This window comes from Piliocolobus tephrosceles, chromosome 11, assembly GCF_002776525.5.
Source record: "Piliocolobus tephrosceles isolate RC106 chromosome 11, ASM277652v3, whole genome shotgun sequence".
Taxonomy (NCBI): domain Eukaryota; kingdom Metazoa; phylum Chordata; class Mammalia; order Primates; family Cercopithecidae; genus Piliocolobus; species Piliocolobus tephrosceles.
In genome coordinates, this window is record NC_045444.1 from 75,758,981 (window position 1) to 75,775,220 (window position 16,240).

General features: G+C 35.6%; 1 protein-coding gene across 1 annotated transcript in view; it reads left to right on the top strand.

Moving 5' to 3' along the window:
- Positions 1–16,240, top strand: part of ANKAR (ankyrin and armadillo repeat containing) — a 72,876-nt gene that overhangs the window by 54,276 nt on the left and 2,360 nt on the right. Inside the window, exons 15-22 of the mRNA XM_023212435.2 lie at positions 130–291; positions 1,990–2,096; positions 4,634–4,756; positions 9,115–9,273; positions 10,004–10,121; positions 12,761–12,870; positions 14,559–14,758; positions 16,033–16,079. Coding sequence (XP_023068203.1) covers positions 130–291; positions 1,990–2,096; positions 4,634–4,756; positions 9,115–9,273; positions 10,004–10,121; positions 12,761–12,870; positions 14,559–14,758; positions 16,033–16,079 — 1,026 coding nt within the window. The remainder of the gene's footprint in view (positions 1–129; positions 292–1,989; positions 2,097–4,633; positions 4,757–9,114; positions 9,274–10,003; positions 10,122–12,760; positions 12,871–14,558; positions 14,759–16,032; positions 16,080–16,240) is intronic.

The window sequence follows — 16,240 nt, forward strand, 5'->3', positions numbered from 1 at the left end:
GGGCTCAAGTGATCCTCCTGCCTCAGCCTCCCAAGTAGCTGGGATTGCAAGTGTGAACCACCGTGTCCTCTGCGTAATGTAGAACAGGGCACTGGAGTATCATACATGTATCTTGCTTTTCTTTATCAGGAGGTGAAGCTGTCATAGCTCTAAGTAAGGACAGCAGGATGCATCAAAATCAAATATGTGAAGGGAATGGAATTGCACCATTGGTTCGCTTACTAAGAATTAGTACGATTGCTGAAGGCACACTTCTCAGTGTCATCAGAGCAGTGGGATCCATTTGTATTGGTTTGTGTACTTATTCTCAATTTCTTAAATATCTGTAAGAACAAGAACAGGTTGGGCAGAGAAATGGAAGTTAATCTCTCTTCCTCTATATCCCCACTGTTTGAGCCCTAAATGGTATTTAATGTATAAAAGACTATTACAACTTTTTAAATTTGTGTAAGAACTTGGTCAGTACAAGTGGTGTAATTAAGAATTTTATATCCGTCTTGCTCTTGAACAATGGCTAGAGAGGAAAATTAGGACAATAAGCCTTGGCTATTTTGACTGAAAGCAATCTCTTTTTTAAGTTTAAGAGAAAAATAGTTCTTTTGAATCTCAAGAACTATATGTTTTTGAAGATATAGAAGAGTTTCTAATGCTGGGGCACATTCTTGAATGTCTCTGTAATGATTATTTGTTTATATAACATCGAATTCATTGCAAAGGAATCGACATTTTGGGGTTCCTGAGAAAATGTGGAACTGTCAGTTGTGACCCTCCAAAAGTTAAAATTTGGGTTCTTGCTGACCTTGATGAATGCAGGATGCTGACTATAGACTGCTTCTTGCAAACAAGAGGAAACATCTTTATTTCTAGATCACTGAATTTCCTCAAAATTAGTCCAGCTGAATGACGTATAATAGGAATTGATTCTCACATTTTTTTTCTCTTTGCTTGCCAAAAGTTTCTTGCAGAAACTCCTTCACAATTCCAAGATAATCAGCCAGAGAAGATGTTTCTTTGTTTGGCCAGAGACTCTGACATAGTTATTTCTAAAGTTCTAGTAAATGATAATATATATGCAAGGTTGCCTGATATACACACACACACACATTATCAAATTTCTTCTCATTAGTTCATTTCAAAGCTGTCCACATCACCTCTGTGTGTGTGTGTGTGTGTGTGTGTATGTGTGTGTGTGGTGGGGGTGGGGGGGCTTGTGAGGACAAAGGTGTTCTTTTTTCCTTCAGACTTCCCTAGATACAATATGTCGGTGACTTCTCTTCATTGTTCACTGAGAGGCTCAATCTTATATTTAACCCATTTATTTAGAGTTAACCCATTTATATAAACACACTGTGTATTTATTGTGACATTTAATATTGGCAAAAGAACAGAATTAAAATTCTTTGTCTATGTTCACTAGAAAGAAATGAGTTTCTCAACAGGAAATTGCAAGGAGTGGGGAAAAAAAAAGAGAGAGAGAGAGAGAGTTGAGTTTCTCTGGTGAGATTAGACCCGCAATTTAAAGTAGTATGTTATAAAGAGACATAGTAAGATTATCTTGTTAGCGTGTATAATTTAAGAAACCTAGAAATTTTAACTTGGTGATTTACTCTAGTCATTTTTGTAGAAGTAAACTTTTTATAGAAAACAATATCACTATGAACTTAAGTACATCACACATGGTATTTCTTCAATAAATGATAGCTATTATTATTCCTTGATAGTATAACATTTCTAATTTCCTTTGTTTTGTGACTTTTAGGAAGCCATTCACAATTCTAATAAGCTCTCTGTGTTTATTCACTTTGTCTTTTAAAAAATTAATTCAGGACTATTAAAATAGTGTCAATATAGCATACCCTTTTGTAATTTACAAAACACTTTGTCAACCAAACTTAGAACACTTTGTCAACCAAAAATATCAAGCTATGTTTGACTTTAACATTTATAAGATGGAAAAAAATATTACCTCATTGGTGTGGACTCTTACAGGTGTAGCCCATACAAGCAATCCTGTCAGTCAACAGTTTGTTGTAGATGAAAATGCCTTTCCAGTACTTATCCAACTACTAAGAAATCACCCTTCTCCTAACATTAAGGTATATATAAAGGTTTACATTGTTTTCTGATATGGTAAACATTAACAGAAATATAATTTTAAGAAAATTTTGTGTCTTTATTCAAGTTCATAAACATAAAAATATTTAATCTTTTAAACTAAATCCTTTTTTCTTGGAGAAATAAGCCAAAATAAAAATAAACAAAATCCTAGACGTTTTAAACAAAAAGCTTGCTTCAAACCATAAGATACTAGTAAATTTTGTTAAAATAGGGTTTCTCCAAATATGACAAGAAAATCTTATGTTTTTACTCTTCAAGTAAGTGTTTTTCCTTAGGTATTTGATTATTTATTCACAAAAGTTCTTTTCTACCTCCCCAGACATCAGTTGCTAAAACTGGGCGGGGATAATGGAAATGTGTGACTTATATGGGAATATTTCTCAAATATTAGTGAATCTTGTCAGTATTACACTTCAAACCAGCCCTGCCTTCTGCCAAGCAGCCTCTGTTGGCTGGAGGTAATAGTTTTCTCAAGGCTGGACATTACAAAGAATTATTGTGAGTTGTTGAAGAGTCATTCAGTCTTCCATTTACTTCTACCAAAATGCCTTTGATAAAATGACATTTATATCTATTCAAATACTTTTACCCAGGCTTTAGAAATTTGGGACATCTATAGATGGCCAGGCAAGAAATTGTAACAGCAAAAAAAAATTGTATTTTCAAAATTTGGTATGCATGCTACTGGAGATGAGAAAATAGAAATAACATAGAAATATCTCAGTAAATAGCACTGTTTCTTTTTTTTTCTTTTCCTTTTCTTTCTTTCTTTCTTTCTTTTTTTTTTTTTTTTTGAGACAGAATCTCGCTCTGTTGCCCAGGCTGTAGTACAGTGGCACCATCTCAGCTCACTGCAACCTCCCAGGTTCAAGTGATTCTCCTGCCTCAGTCTCCTGAGTAGCTGGGATTATAGGTGTGCACCACAACGCTTGGCTAATTTTTGTATTTTTGTAGAGATGGGGTTTCACCATGTTGGCCAGGCTGGTCTTGAATTCCTGACCTCAAGTGATCTGCCCGCCTCGGCCTCCCAAAGTGCTGGGATTGTAGGTGTGAGCCACTGCACCCAGGCTGTCTCTTTTTTTAATCTTTATTTATTTATTTATTTATTTATAATTGAGATGGGGTCTCTCACTGTCAATCAGGCTAGAGTGTAGTAGTGCAATCTTGGCTCACTGCAGCCTCGGCCTCCCAGTCTGCAGTGATCCTCCCACCTCAGCCTCCTGAGTAGCTGTGACTAAAGGAGTACACCACCATGCCTGGTTAATTTTTTATATTTTTGTTGGAGACGAAGTTTCACCATTTTGCCCAGGCTGTTCTCGAATTCCCGGGCTCAAGAGATCCTCCACCTTGGCCTCCAAAGTGATGGGATTACAGGCATGAACCACCACATCTGGTGCATTCTTTTAACAAATGTGTGTGTTATCATAAAAAATGTATCCATCTATATTTCAGTACATATTTTCAATGAGTTTTGAAACTTGTTTAAATAGAACATAAACACATTTCAATACTTTTTCTCAAAAGATTCTATAATGAACAAAACATTTCACAATAATTCAATAATCATACTTTTCAAATTCATGATGTTTTTCATAGAAATGCACAGTATAGCACTTTAAAAACTTATCTACTGAGTCCCAATAATATGCAAGGTTCATCTTCCTAATGGGCTTCAGAATGTACATTAAATGGTTCCAGAACTAGAGGAGGAAAAAATAGTAGTACTATTCCTTAGTACTACTCCCCAAAGCTTTGTTTAAATTAATAAGTGCTGCAGGCTGGGTGCTTTGGCTCACACCTGTAATCCCAGCACTTTAGGAGGCCATGAGGTGGGTGGATCATGAAGTCAGGAGTTTGAGACCAGCTTGGCCAACATGGTAAAGCCCTATCTCTACTAAAGATACAAAAGATTAGCTGGGTATGGTGGTGCGTGCCTGTAATCCCAGCTACTCGGGAGGCTGGGGCAGGAGAATTGCTTGAACCCAGGAGGTGGAAGTTGCAGTGAACTGAGATCATGCCATTGTACTGCAGCCTGGGCGACAGAGAAAGACTTCATCTAAAAATCAAAAAAAAAAAAAACAAAAAAACAAAAAAGGTACTGCATTAAAGCCTTACAACTCAATGGTCAGTAGTTAACAAGCAGTTCAAAATAGCTTTTTAAGCCATGTCAAAAAATTAAAAGAACATTTTTTTTAATATGGAAGGGATACAACTATGCACTTAGGATAATACCTCCTTACATGCTCTGCTGGCCCTTGTTCCCTTCTCCAGTGCCCTCAAATGGAGCTCTGTGGTTGGTCCCTGAACACAGAAAGGATATTTTCTCAGCTATTAAAAATTATGAGGGAGTTGTAAGTGCAGTTCTTTCACTAGTAAGAACTGGAATCAATGGATTATATTTTAGCAGATTTTATAGTGTCTTTCCACAATGTATTCTATATAAATGCCTGCACAATGAAATGTGTAATTTCATAAAGCATAATTGAAAAGTAATTTTTGAAAACCACATGTTTAGGTTGAAGTGGCGTTTTCCTTGGCATGCATTGTCCTAGGGAATGATGTGTTACAGAAAGACTTACATGAAAATGAAGGATTTGAGTATGCTGATGTCCTTTATCTTCTTCACTCAACAGAAAAGGTAATACCTTTACAAAATATTGAGGCTCATTTTGAAAAAAAATGTTTTTATACCACATCCTCAAATTATCATCAAGTCTTCTTCATGGCAATATTCAATGTATTATTTAAGAAAAGACATGTAAAAAGATCTCTTTGTAGGTCATTAGTTTGTAATGATGTAATAATACAGCTCCATATCTTTCTGAGTCGTCCCATTTCATCGTTGAAAGGCAGTAATTTTAATGTTTGGTGATGAGTCAAAAAACAAATCTCTTATGTCTCAAATCAAATCCTTAAAATAATTTTATGCCCTTTCAGCCCTCAGTCATTCACTTATCCAATATGCTAAAGTGGTGCTTCTCAAACTATTTGTGATGAAGAAATAGCTTTTTCCCAGCAATCTATTATGGAAGGATAATTTTTTTAACTTAAAAAATTTTGAAATAATCTTAGACTTTCCAAAAATTTGTAAAACCAGTATTCTGGTATATCCTTCATTTAGTTTTCCCAGATGTCAACTAGAACATTAACATTGATACAATACTATTAACTAATTTGCAGACTTTATTTAAATGTTGCCAGTTTTCTTGGCAATGTCCTTTTTTTGGTTTTGTTTTTATATTTTTTTAATTAAAAAAATTATTTTTATTTTTTTCAGTGTCTATTTTTTGTTTCAGAATCTAATCCAGGGTCTCACATTGCATCTAAATGTCTTGTCTCTTTAGCCTCCAGTTTGTGAAGCTCAGCCCTTCTTTGTTTTTCATGATTTTGACATTTTTGATGAATCCAGGCCAGTTATTTTATAGAATATCCCTCAATTTGACCGTGATGTTTTCCCCTAATTAAATTGAAGTTACACCTTTTGGCAAGAATTTCACAGAAGTGATGTGGTCTTCTTTACTCACCTTCCTAGTACATCATACCATGAGGTATATAATGTTGATGTATCTTACGGGTAATGTTAACTTTGATTACTTGGTTAAAATGGGGTCTGCCATATTTCTTCACTCACTGTTTTTCCTTTTGTAGTTAATAAGTATCTTAAGGTGAGACACTTTGAGATTATGCAAATATTTTGTTTTGCATCATACTTTTGCTCACCAATCTTAGCATCCATTGATGCAACAATAATAAATGTAACATTTGCCTAAGGGCAATTTAAAAAATTCCCTTCTTCCTTCTGCATTTATTAGTTGGTAGTCAACTATAAAGAAGATTTGTTTCTTTTCAATGTTTATTCTCAGTTTTGTTATCCCACTGTTAATGATTTTGTGGACTGTCAGTGGTCCACGGGCCACACTTTCAATAGCACTACCCTAATGAAATGAGAGCTATTTTCTACAGGGCATTTCAAAACCAGGAAGAAAATTGCCAACGATGTTTCTCTCAGTTCCGTAAGATTTTAGAGGGATCAAGGAGGGTCAGGAGGTAGGTGGGAATGAAGTCTTTTTTTTTTTTATTATAAAATTTTACTCTGTTGTGGTACACAAAAAGAGAAGTGCTGCTATAAAAATATGGGAAATACTTTGGGAGATCGAGGTGGGCCGATCACTTGATATCAGGAGTTCGAAACCAGCCTTGCCAATGTGGTGAAATCCCATCTCTACTAAAGAGACAAAAATTAGCCCGGCGTGGTGGCACATGCCTGTAGTCCCAGCTACTTGGGAGGCTGAGGCAGGAGAATCACTTGAACCCGGGATGTGGAGGTTGCAGTGAGCCAAGATTGCACCATTGCACTCCAGCCTGGGCAACAGAGCTAGACTCCGTCTCAAAAAAAAGAATATATATATATGGAAACTAATAGGGTGAGGACACTAAATGAATGACTGACTCTCTAAGTCACCTTTTGCCCCTCTGCTCTGTTCCTTCTAGATTTTACTCCCATTACCTTACTCCGTGTGTACCCTTCTTCTCCCTTTTATTACACATTCCACTCTCAAGTGTTCTGCCTTCCCTCCCAGTTTGTTACCACTTGCTTCACTGTCTGGACCCTGCATTTGGCTTATAATAGATACGTTATTGTGCATCAGTTCTACAAATGGTAGGGAATCTTAGAGAACTAGAAGGTTTAAGTATAAACCAAAGGATTTATCTGGACTTGGCTAAAGTTTTTAATTCTAACAATCATCATAAGGCAAGTTAAAAGTCTCTAGGGTTTCTTGTACTATATTTTGCCTCAAACTACCTACCCTGCTGAGGCAATTACTGCTCTTAGGGCTTTAGAGTACTAAACAACTGTGGTCCTTCGTTAAACCTATAGGGGGAGACTTCAGATTACACAGACGTGTTGTAGAAGTTAAAGGGGAGGGAGGGATGTTCAGCAACTAAATATGTCACTAAATGAATAGCTATCTTATGGATAATGACAGGAATGTAATAAAAATTAAGTCAGGAACCCAGGGTCTTGTAACTCCTAGCCACACTGATATTGTCTACCTGGAGATGCAATAGGTTATGTGTTGTTTTAAAATTAGAATTTAACTATTTTCATGCTACCAAACTAGAATAATATATGAAATGGACCATTGAGATTGATTTTCACAAGCCACATAAAATTAGTCACATTAATGTAGTTACTATTATTCTATCTTTTTAACTAACTCAAATATGCGGGTTAATTAATTATGAATATACTTTTGAAGAGATGTTAGTGAGCATAATTAATAGGTACTCTTTTCCCATTCATAAATCAGTGGGTATAAAGTGAAAATAAGTAACCAGTGGGTATAACCACCCTGGTAGATAGGTAAATGAAAATGTATATGATGTAAAGAGTTTAAGACAGTTGACATTGGGGGAAAAAAGTATGGAAAAATATGTCTTTCCTCAAGGATTAATTTTTAGCCCTCTGAACTGGGAATAGTCAACTTGGTTCTTGTCCTGTATCTTATACTAGCTGGCAACTATGGGATTCGTTTTGAAACATTAATAGCCACTTTTAATCTAAACTATTTACTGTAGACTTCCACAGTGATACTGCAGGAGTGAACCCTACATGGAAAAGAAATGGAAATTGGTCAAGTCTTAGCATATTTCACTTCACTCTATCTGACCTTGATACACAAAGCATGCCCCTTTGGTTCATTTCCCATTGCCACTCTTTCCTACTTGGATCTAGGTTCTATTCTGCTGTCTGTTAATCCACCCTTTGACTATGACTGAGACCTAGTTTCTCCAGCCTTTGACTGTACCTAATACTTTTCTTTTTGCCTATTGCTAGGTGACTGGGTTTTTTGTGTATGTGATTTTTATTATGGAAAATTTCAAATATGTATAAAATGACCGGGTAGCATAATGAACCTAAATGTTCCCACCTAGCTTCAGCAGTCATCATCTCATGGCCAGTCTTATTTCATCTATACATCCACTCACTTCTACTAAATTATTTTTGATGCAAATTTCAAGCATCATATAATTTTATCTATAAATATTTCAGTGTGTACATGCAGCATTTTAATATTATGATTAATAATGGCAGAAGAAAATTCAGGGCTGGGTGTGGTGGTTCATGTCTGTAATCCCAGCACTTTGGGAGGCCAAGGCGAGCAGACACCTTGAGCTCAGGAGTTCAATACCAGACTGGGCAACACAGCAAAACCCTGTCTCTCTAAAAAAAATACAGAAAATTAGCCAGGTGTGGTGGCATACACCTTTGGTCTTAGCTATCTGGAAGGCTGAAGTGGGAGCACTGCTTGAGCCTGGGAGGTGGAAATTGCAGTGAGCCAAGATCACGCCACTGCACTCTAGCCTGGGTGACAGAGGGAGACTTTGTCTCAAAAAAAAAAAAAAAAAAAAAAAAGAAAAGAAAATTCACTAAGATTAATGAGTTCTTTCTGTGTGTCCTATATTGTTCAAATAACATAATAATACAATATATTAAATTATTTTAATATTAAAAATAAGATTTAGTAATAAGATTTTATCTTTTGAATCTTTCTGGAAGGTCTACCATACTTATATATCTCTAGCAAGCAGACTAATTCTACAGAAGAAACTAGGTTTTGCTATTTGCCTAGCCTCAGAATGTTAAAATGTGATTCTTCAGAATACATTATTTTTCTCCTATTCTTCCTTAAAATATAGTACAATGGAATTTTACGAATGAATTTAAGAGATGATATGGAATACCCAACAATGTATGGAATGCAATAGATAACATGCTCTACAAGGGAAGTTTTGATTTATCAACTCTACTTTGAAATGTTGAAAGTTACAACATTCTGGAGTAACTCTGTTATCTCTTTTCCCTACTAATGTCATATTTTACTCCCAGTGATAAGAATGCAATATATTTTAATAAGCAAGAATTCAAAGTCTATTATGTTGAGTAACATGATAAATGAAATTCATTATAATGCATGTTTCTCCTATTTTTAGGATATTTGCTTAAGAGCAGGCTATGCATTAACACTTTTTGCCTTCAATAATCGCTTTCAACAATACTTAATATTGGAAAGTGGAATAATGACCATATCTATTTTTGAACCTTTTCTTGAATCAACAGTTGAAACTGAGAAGGCAATGGCAGCATTTCAGGTATAAAATTGAGATTAATTAACACCTCAAATTAATAAATATGTCATTTTGTGAAAACTTGAAAATTACAATGATTTGGAGACCCAGAAAAATGTTTACTTATTTGTAAAAATTTAGTATTTTGCACATAAGCCCCTTCTACCTCACAAAAACTCTATTATCTTGAGGATTTCTTCATTAATATAGAATTTTACAAGTTACAAGACACTTACTGATGCCTTTATACCTCATCTGATGTTTATAACAAGCCTGTAAGGTTGACAATCAGATAGTACTATTTTCATCACCCCCATATTAAAAGGAAACAGGCAGAAAAACATGTTAGCATCCAAGACAGGTTTTCTAACTGCAAATCTTTAGTTGATCACACTGATCCTTCAACCTAGTAACAACTGTATGTATCTGTGAAGTTTTATTCTCTCTCTTCATTTTCTATCCTGTGCCCTTTAAGAGAAGTGTTTTCTATGAACCCATATTGAAAGAGTGCAAAAGTTGCAAACATTGTAGGAAGAATAATAGTACCCCCTGTGATCACTGCTATGACCAGACAGGGACAAATACTCTTAACTGTCCCCACCACCACATGCTGCTTCTATTGAATCCTCTAAACACTCCCTTTACCCTTCTAAGAAGTATCAAAAGAATTAAAAAAATAAAAAATTACAAACGTGTAATTAGAGAAGCTGAGTAGAAAATGTTTACAGATTCTCTGCTTCTTTTCTGTTTTCAGATTGTTGTATTGGCTAAAGTCATTAGAGATGTGGACCATATTACTTTGTCTGCAAGAGGTGTTACTATTTTAGTTGATAGTCTGTATTCAGTTCAGACTTCTACTATTGTCTTGACAGGTAAGAAATGACTAGAAGTTAATTTTAGCCACATAAAACTATTTCTGAAAACAGTTTATGGTACTCTGAATAATAATAAAATAATACACCTGATACTCTGCCACAAGTTTAAAGAATGAACTTATGTTTATCTACATGGAACTCCACAGCAAGTCTACATGAAACAATGGATGTCTACTCTGTACCCCAAATAGAAGCTGAGTAACTCTGAGCACAGACTTTTTGCTTTCCTAATTACTTTTTCAAACCTTTAACTTTTTTTCCAGGATATAAGTGTGAATTCAACTATGAACTACCAACAACAAAATCAAAAAACTGATTTATAATAGTGGTGGCAGATTTACACAGATGTACCTCTGTCTGGTTTCCTTTTGTCCAGTTGTGCACATTTTGCTAATACTGAGAAGTTCTTTACATCGCTGTGCAATAAAGCAAAGCAAGATGGTCCCATAGCGTTCTCAACACATTTAATGCTATTGTGTAACTGCGTCTACGGCAGACCTAACCCAACAAGTCACAAATAGGTGATCAGTAATATTTAATTGACTTGTTATACCACTCTTAAAGTAACATAAGGCAGGATCAGAATGAGTAATATGCAGCGACTACTACCAATATAAACAAATAAGTATTTGTTTTTTAATTAAAATGGATCACTAAAGGAAACTTCACTTGATGCCATAGAATTCTATTTTTATGAAGTTTATTTGCATGGCAAGGAAGGAAAAATGAAGCAATGAAAACTTTCTGATGGAAACTAGCTAGAAAAAAAGTTTAAAGAAGTTATTAAATATGTTTTAATCTAAATAACATTATGAATTCAATGTTATAGTAATTCTGTGACTCTGAAAAACAACTGCAGTGGGTTTACACTCCACAATGTTTTGTTTTTTTGAGACGGAGTCTCGCTCTGTTGCCAGGCTGGAGTGCAGTGGTGCAATCTTGGCTCATTGTAACTTCCGCCTTCCAGATTCAAGTGATTCTCCTGCCTCAGCCTCCCGAGTAGCTGGGACTACAGGTGTGCACCACCAAGGCCAGCTAATTTTTGTATTTGTAGTAGAGATGGGTTTCATGGTCTCGATCTCTTGACCTCATGATCCTCCCGCCTCGGCCTCCCAAAGTGCTGGGATTACAGGGATGAGCCACCGCACCTGGCCTCCACAAACTCTTATAGGAAATAAATGCCATATTACATTAGCTTTCAAATATTAAATTAATTTCTCCAGGATGAGGAGAAATGAATCTCAGAAATTAATGGACTTTCTCTGCACTCCACAACCAGTCATATGCATGTGCAGGGTATCTCAGGCAAAGCCTGATATTCAGTCTTCAGGTATACTGTAAAATAGCTGATGTGCTTGGTGTCAAGTTGACATGGTTCCCAGAAGAGGCTCCAAAGGCACAGAAGTTTTTAGGAAACTGTGATTTCTGTTACCAAGAATTCAGTTTTCCTATGTATACCACTTAGCTATTCTCTACTCAGAGTTCCTCCTACTCCTTTGAGAACTATAAACCTTAGTTCTCTTTCTTAGCTGCTCCCTTGGTGTGTTTCCATTTCTAACTTCCCATCTTTAAAGGGTCTTTTTAACTTTAAATAGAGCTTACCTTTAGACAATTTTTGCTTTAGAAGATACAACCCAATTTTCCCCATTCTGAGGCAATAAACACAAGGAATTTCTTGGCTTATAATAGAGGCCAGACAAAAATATAAGGAGAACAAAAACTCACGTCATATCTCAATCAAGTATCCACATACTTCACACACAAATATGAAAATACATTATCTTCAAACAAATATAAATAAAATATTCAGTTGCTAGCTGCACATTTAATTATTGGGACACTTTATTATTTTAAATCTGAAAACATTTCTTTTTTATGGTAAAAACTTCAGTGATTTCAAACCTCAATATGCAATACATTGCTTGATTTTAAAGTATTAATAAGGCTTAACTCAAAGCCATTTCAACTGCAAAAAGGACATATTAATTTTTTTTTTTTTTTTTTTTTGAGACAGAGTTTCACTCTTGTTGCCTAGGCTGGAGTACAATGGCATGATCTCTGCTCACCGCAACCTCTGCCTCCCAGGTACAAGTGATTCTCCTGCCTCAGCCTCCCGAGTAGCTGGGATTATAGGCGTGTACCACCACACCCGGCTAATTTTTGTATTTTTAGTAGAGATGGGGTTTCTCCATGTTGGTCAGGCTGGTCTCGAACTCCCGAACTCACGTGATCTGCCACCTCAGCCTCCCAAAGGGCTGAGATTACAGGTGTGAGCCACCACGCCTGGCCTAAATTTTCTTATGATAATTAAATCATTATGTTCATAGTTATTTTTAAAACCCTACAAACTTCAAAACAAAATATATTCTGAAGATATGGGAGAAGGGAAACCTCTAATTTTGAAATTTTTCCACCCTTACATAAACCTATTTAACTTATACTATTTATGACAGAAAACCAAACTGTAATTTTGGGGAGTTTATTCTATATTTACATATGCATGCTTTTTCTCAGTGCTGCTTCATTGACAGAGATGTCTTGTGACACAAACCTTTTTCAGTGCTATGTGCAATTAATGAAAGTATTGTAAGTTTATATCAGTTAAATAACAAGCATTTTTCTTGTTTAACTTATAGGGAATTTAATAGCAAGCCTGGCTCATTCTAGAGCTGGTATCCCAGAAGCATTTACCACATTAGGAACAATCCAACAGCTCTGCTATCATTTGTATTCAGGAACAGAAGAGGTAAAAACAAGCAAAAACTAATTCTAAAATTAAATATGCTAAAAATATATTTTACCTCTCTTTCTGTGGACTAATTTTTCCACTGATTAACTGTTATATAGTTCTTATTACTAACTCAAAATTACATGACTGTGTTATATACGTAATATAGTTCGTTACTAACTCAAAATTACATGACTTTTCTAATACTAATTAGTCATACATATCTGCCATCCACAATTTTAATTCCTATAAAAATATATATTTGCTTTAACCCTAAGACTTAAAACTAGGATTTTAATCACAAAAGCAGTATAAAACAACTGTAATTAAAGATTTAAAAAGAACTACCTTTTCAAATTAGTTTCTGATTTAGAAAACAAAAACAAAACCCTACAAAATAGGTCATCTTAATCCTGGAATTAAGAGTCAATCTATAAGTACGTTGATGACAAATAAATTTATAATTAAAGTCTTTGCTAGGTATCTAACGAAAACTGGTGACTCTGATTTAAGTTATTAATGAAAATGGAATCCATTGGATAGTTTTCCTTATATGTCGAGCAGGGTTAGAAGTAAGGGTGTGTGAAAAGAGGCCGTGCTGGTCACAGCAGTGGCTTGCCTCTGAGTGTTCTCCTACTCTCTTCCACTAAGGTCTAAAGCAGTTTTACTGTACCTTTAGGGTATATCAGAATCACCTGGAGGGCCTGTTATATTGCTTGGCCCCATTCCTAGAGTTTCTGAGCCAACACATTTGAGGTGGGCCCTAGAATTTGCATTTCGAACAAGTTCCCAGCAGCTGAACTACAGGTCCAGGGTTCAAGATGTAGAAGACATGTGAGCATACAGAGCAACCAGATGCCAACATAAAGACCAATATGTTCATTCTATGAAACTTTTTATGCTACTATCATATTCCCTACAACTGGCCAGGAGCATACTTTAATTAATCATATGACTAACCTATGGGTCATAGACAGAGGGTATTTTCTTCAAAGAACTATTTTTTCTAGAGTCCTGTGGCCTGATACTTGTGCTTCTTTCTTTGTTTATGCCAGTGGAAAAGTGAGTTGCTTTTGTAACATCTGAATGTTTAAAAAAAAAATTTTTTTAAGTAATAAATAAATAAATGAGTTGCTTTCTCTAAGACTTCTGTTACCAAGAGTTCAGCTTTCCTATGTGTACCACTTAGCTATTCTCCAAAGTGTCTGCTCCTACTCCTTTGAGAACGGTAAACAAAATAATTAAGTAAAAGTTTCTAGGGATGGAACCCAGGCATAATTGTCAAAGATATATGAGTGATGCCAATGCATTGTCAGGGTTGCACTCCACTGCCTTAGTTCAAACTCAAAGATTCTTTCTTTGGTGGCACATTAGAATTACCTGACACACACACACACACACACACACACACACACACACACACACACACGCCCAGATTTCTACCCTGAAAGGATTCTGATTTAGTTGGTGGGCTTTTTTTTTTTGAAACACTCCAGGTGGTTCTAAAATGCAGTGAAGATTGAGAACAACTCTGTAAAAATATGGCAGTTAAGCTTCCATCTATACATTGCCACTTGTTTGCATACATATTTGCTTACACTTGTTCCCTCCCTTACAGAGACTTTCCTATGAAGTAGCTAATTAGAACACTAAGATATTTTAAGAACAAAGCCCACTGGTTAAGAAAGAATTGTTTCTTCATTTAGGTTCGTGCAGCTTGTTCCTCTGCTCTGGGCTACTTAACATACAATGCAAATGCTTTCCGCATCCTATTAAAAGAATGCAGGAATAAACCTAATCAGTTCATTCGCATAAAAAATAATATCAGCAGAGATGCAAGTATTAACCCAGCATTTTTAAAGGAATTTCAAATGCAACAAACACTGGTGGGACTTCCTTCCTTAAGGTATGGTCCTATGTTAGAAGTTGCAGTAGTGAAATCATTGAGAGGAGACTTTAATGAGGTTTAGTAAGATCCAACAAGAGGAACTATTCTTGATATGAACATATCTCCTGTATAGCAGAGGATAAACTTCATTCTAAATGACCATTGCCAAAACCTGTTTTAATTCCAACTCAGCACCAGAGTTGTGGGTGCAGATAAGAATACACCTAGATCTTGGAGATCCTCTCTGGGCAAGATTATTCACATTTTAGAAAGTTTTGGGGAGACTGGTTACCACAACATCTGATTCAAGAAGTCATTTTTCAGCAGACTAGGGATACATTTGAGAGTTCTAAGACAAGATCACCACCCCGACCTTAGCATCAAATGGGTCTTCTGGACCAGATCCAAAGCTAGGCCAAATTCCCAGGGTGGAAACAGGGCTAAATTAGACTTAGTGATTAGAGTTACAGTGAATCCAAGAATTTATTCAGAGGATTTCAACTCATGTTGTGGTTTCATCACGAACTTAAGTCCCCCCAAAAAGGGGAGGAGAGGAGAATCTCTTTACTATGGGTGTATTTCCTCTTCTGTAAATGTAGCTGAATTACAAGTCTTCTCTCCAAGTAGTGATATTCATACATAGGAAATAGAACTACTCAAGATACGTTAACTCTATGAAAATGGAAGAGAATAGGATCCAATAATGCATCCGAATAGGATCCATGTACAAACATAGATTCTACATCAATTTTAAGTACAGAGAATGATGAGTATACCTTTGGAGCCACTTTAATTCTTTGAAAAGCTGAAAGTCTAAATTGGGTGACCTAATTTTATGATAAGCCAGGGAACCTAAATTATAACTGTTGTAATTGATAATTCTGAATAATTTTCATTGGTTTGAGGAATTAAATAATGTAAGTAGTATTTTACACAGTCACTCCCATGGTTAGCCCATGTGATGACTTTGTGGGAATTAGAAAAATATACCCCTTTCTCAGACCTATCTTCTTCAAAACCCAGCTGAAGTGTCTCTTCTTCTGTAACACTTTCCCTGATCACTTCAAGAAGATTTAATGTTCCAAATGTTTGGAGTAAATAAGTGAGTAAATGAGTGACTGAATATAAAATACTTACAGGTAACATGCAGAGTTAGTGGAGGAACATGTATGAATTAGGCCATCAGGCATTAAACCTGGTACTGTAAGTCTTCATATATTTCTTCATATATTTTTTCTGGGTGCATTATGTCTTCATTTATTTTAATAATGACAAAAATGTTTTCCTTTTAGTCTGGAGAAGAATGGAGGACCATCCATAATTCCTATCTTTAAAAAAGGTAATTGATTTTTTTTTTTAATCTATGAAGTACCTTCTAGCCTAGACACTTTATAATTCTGTATTCCATCTCTAAAACTTCAAAATGTAGGCTGAGCACAGTGGCTCATGCCTGTAATCCCAGCACTTTGGGAGGCCAAGGCAGGTAGATCACTTGAGGTC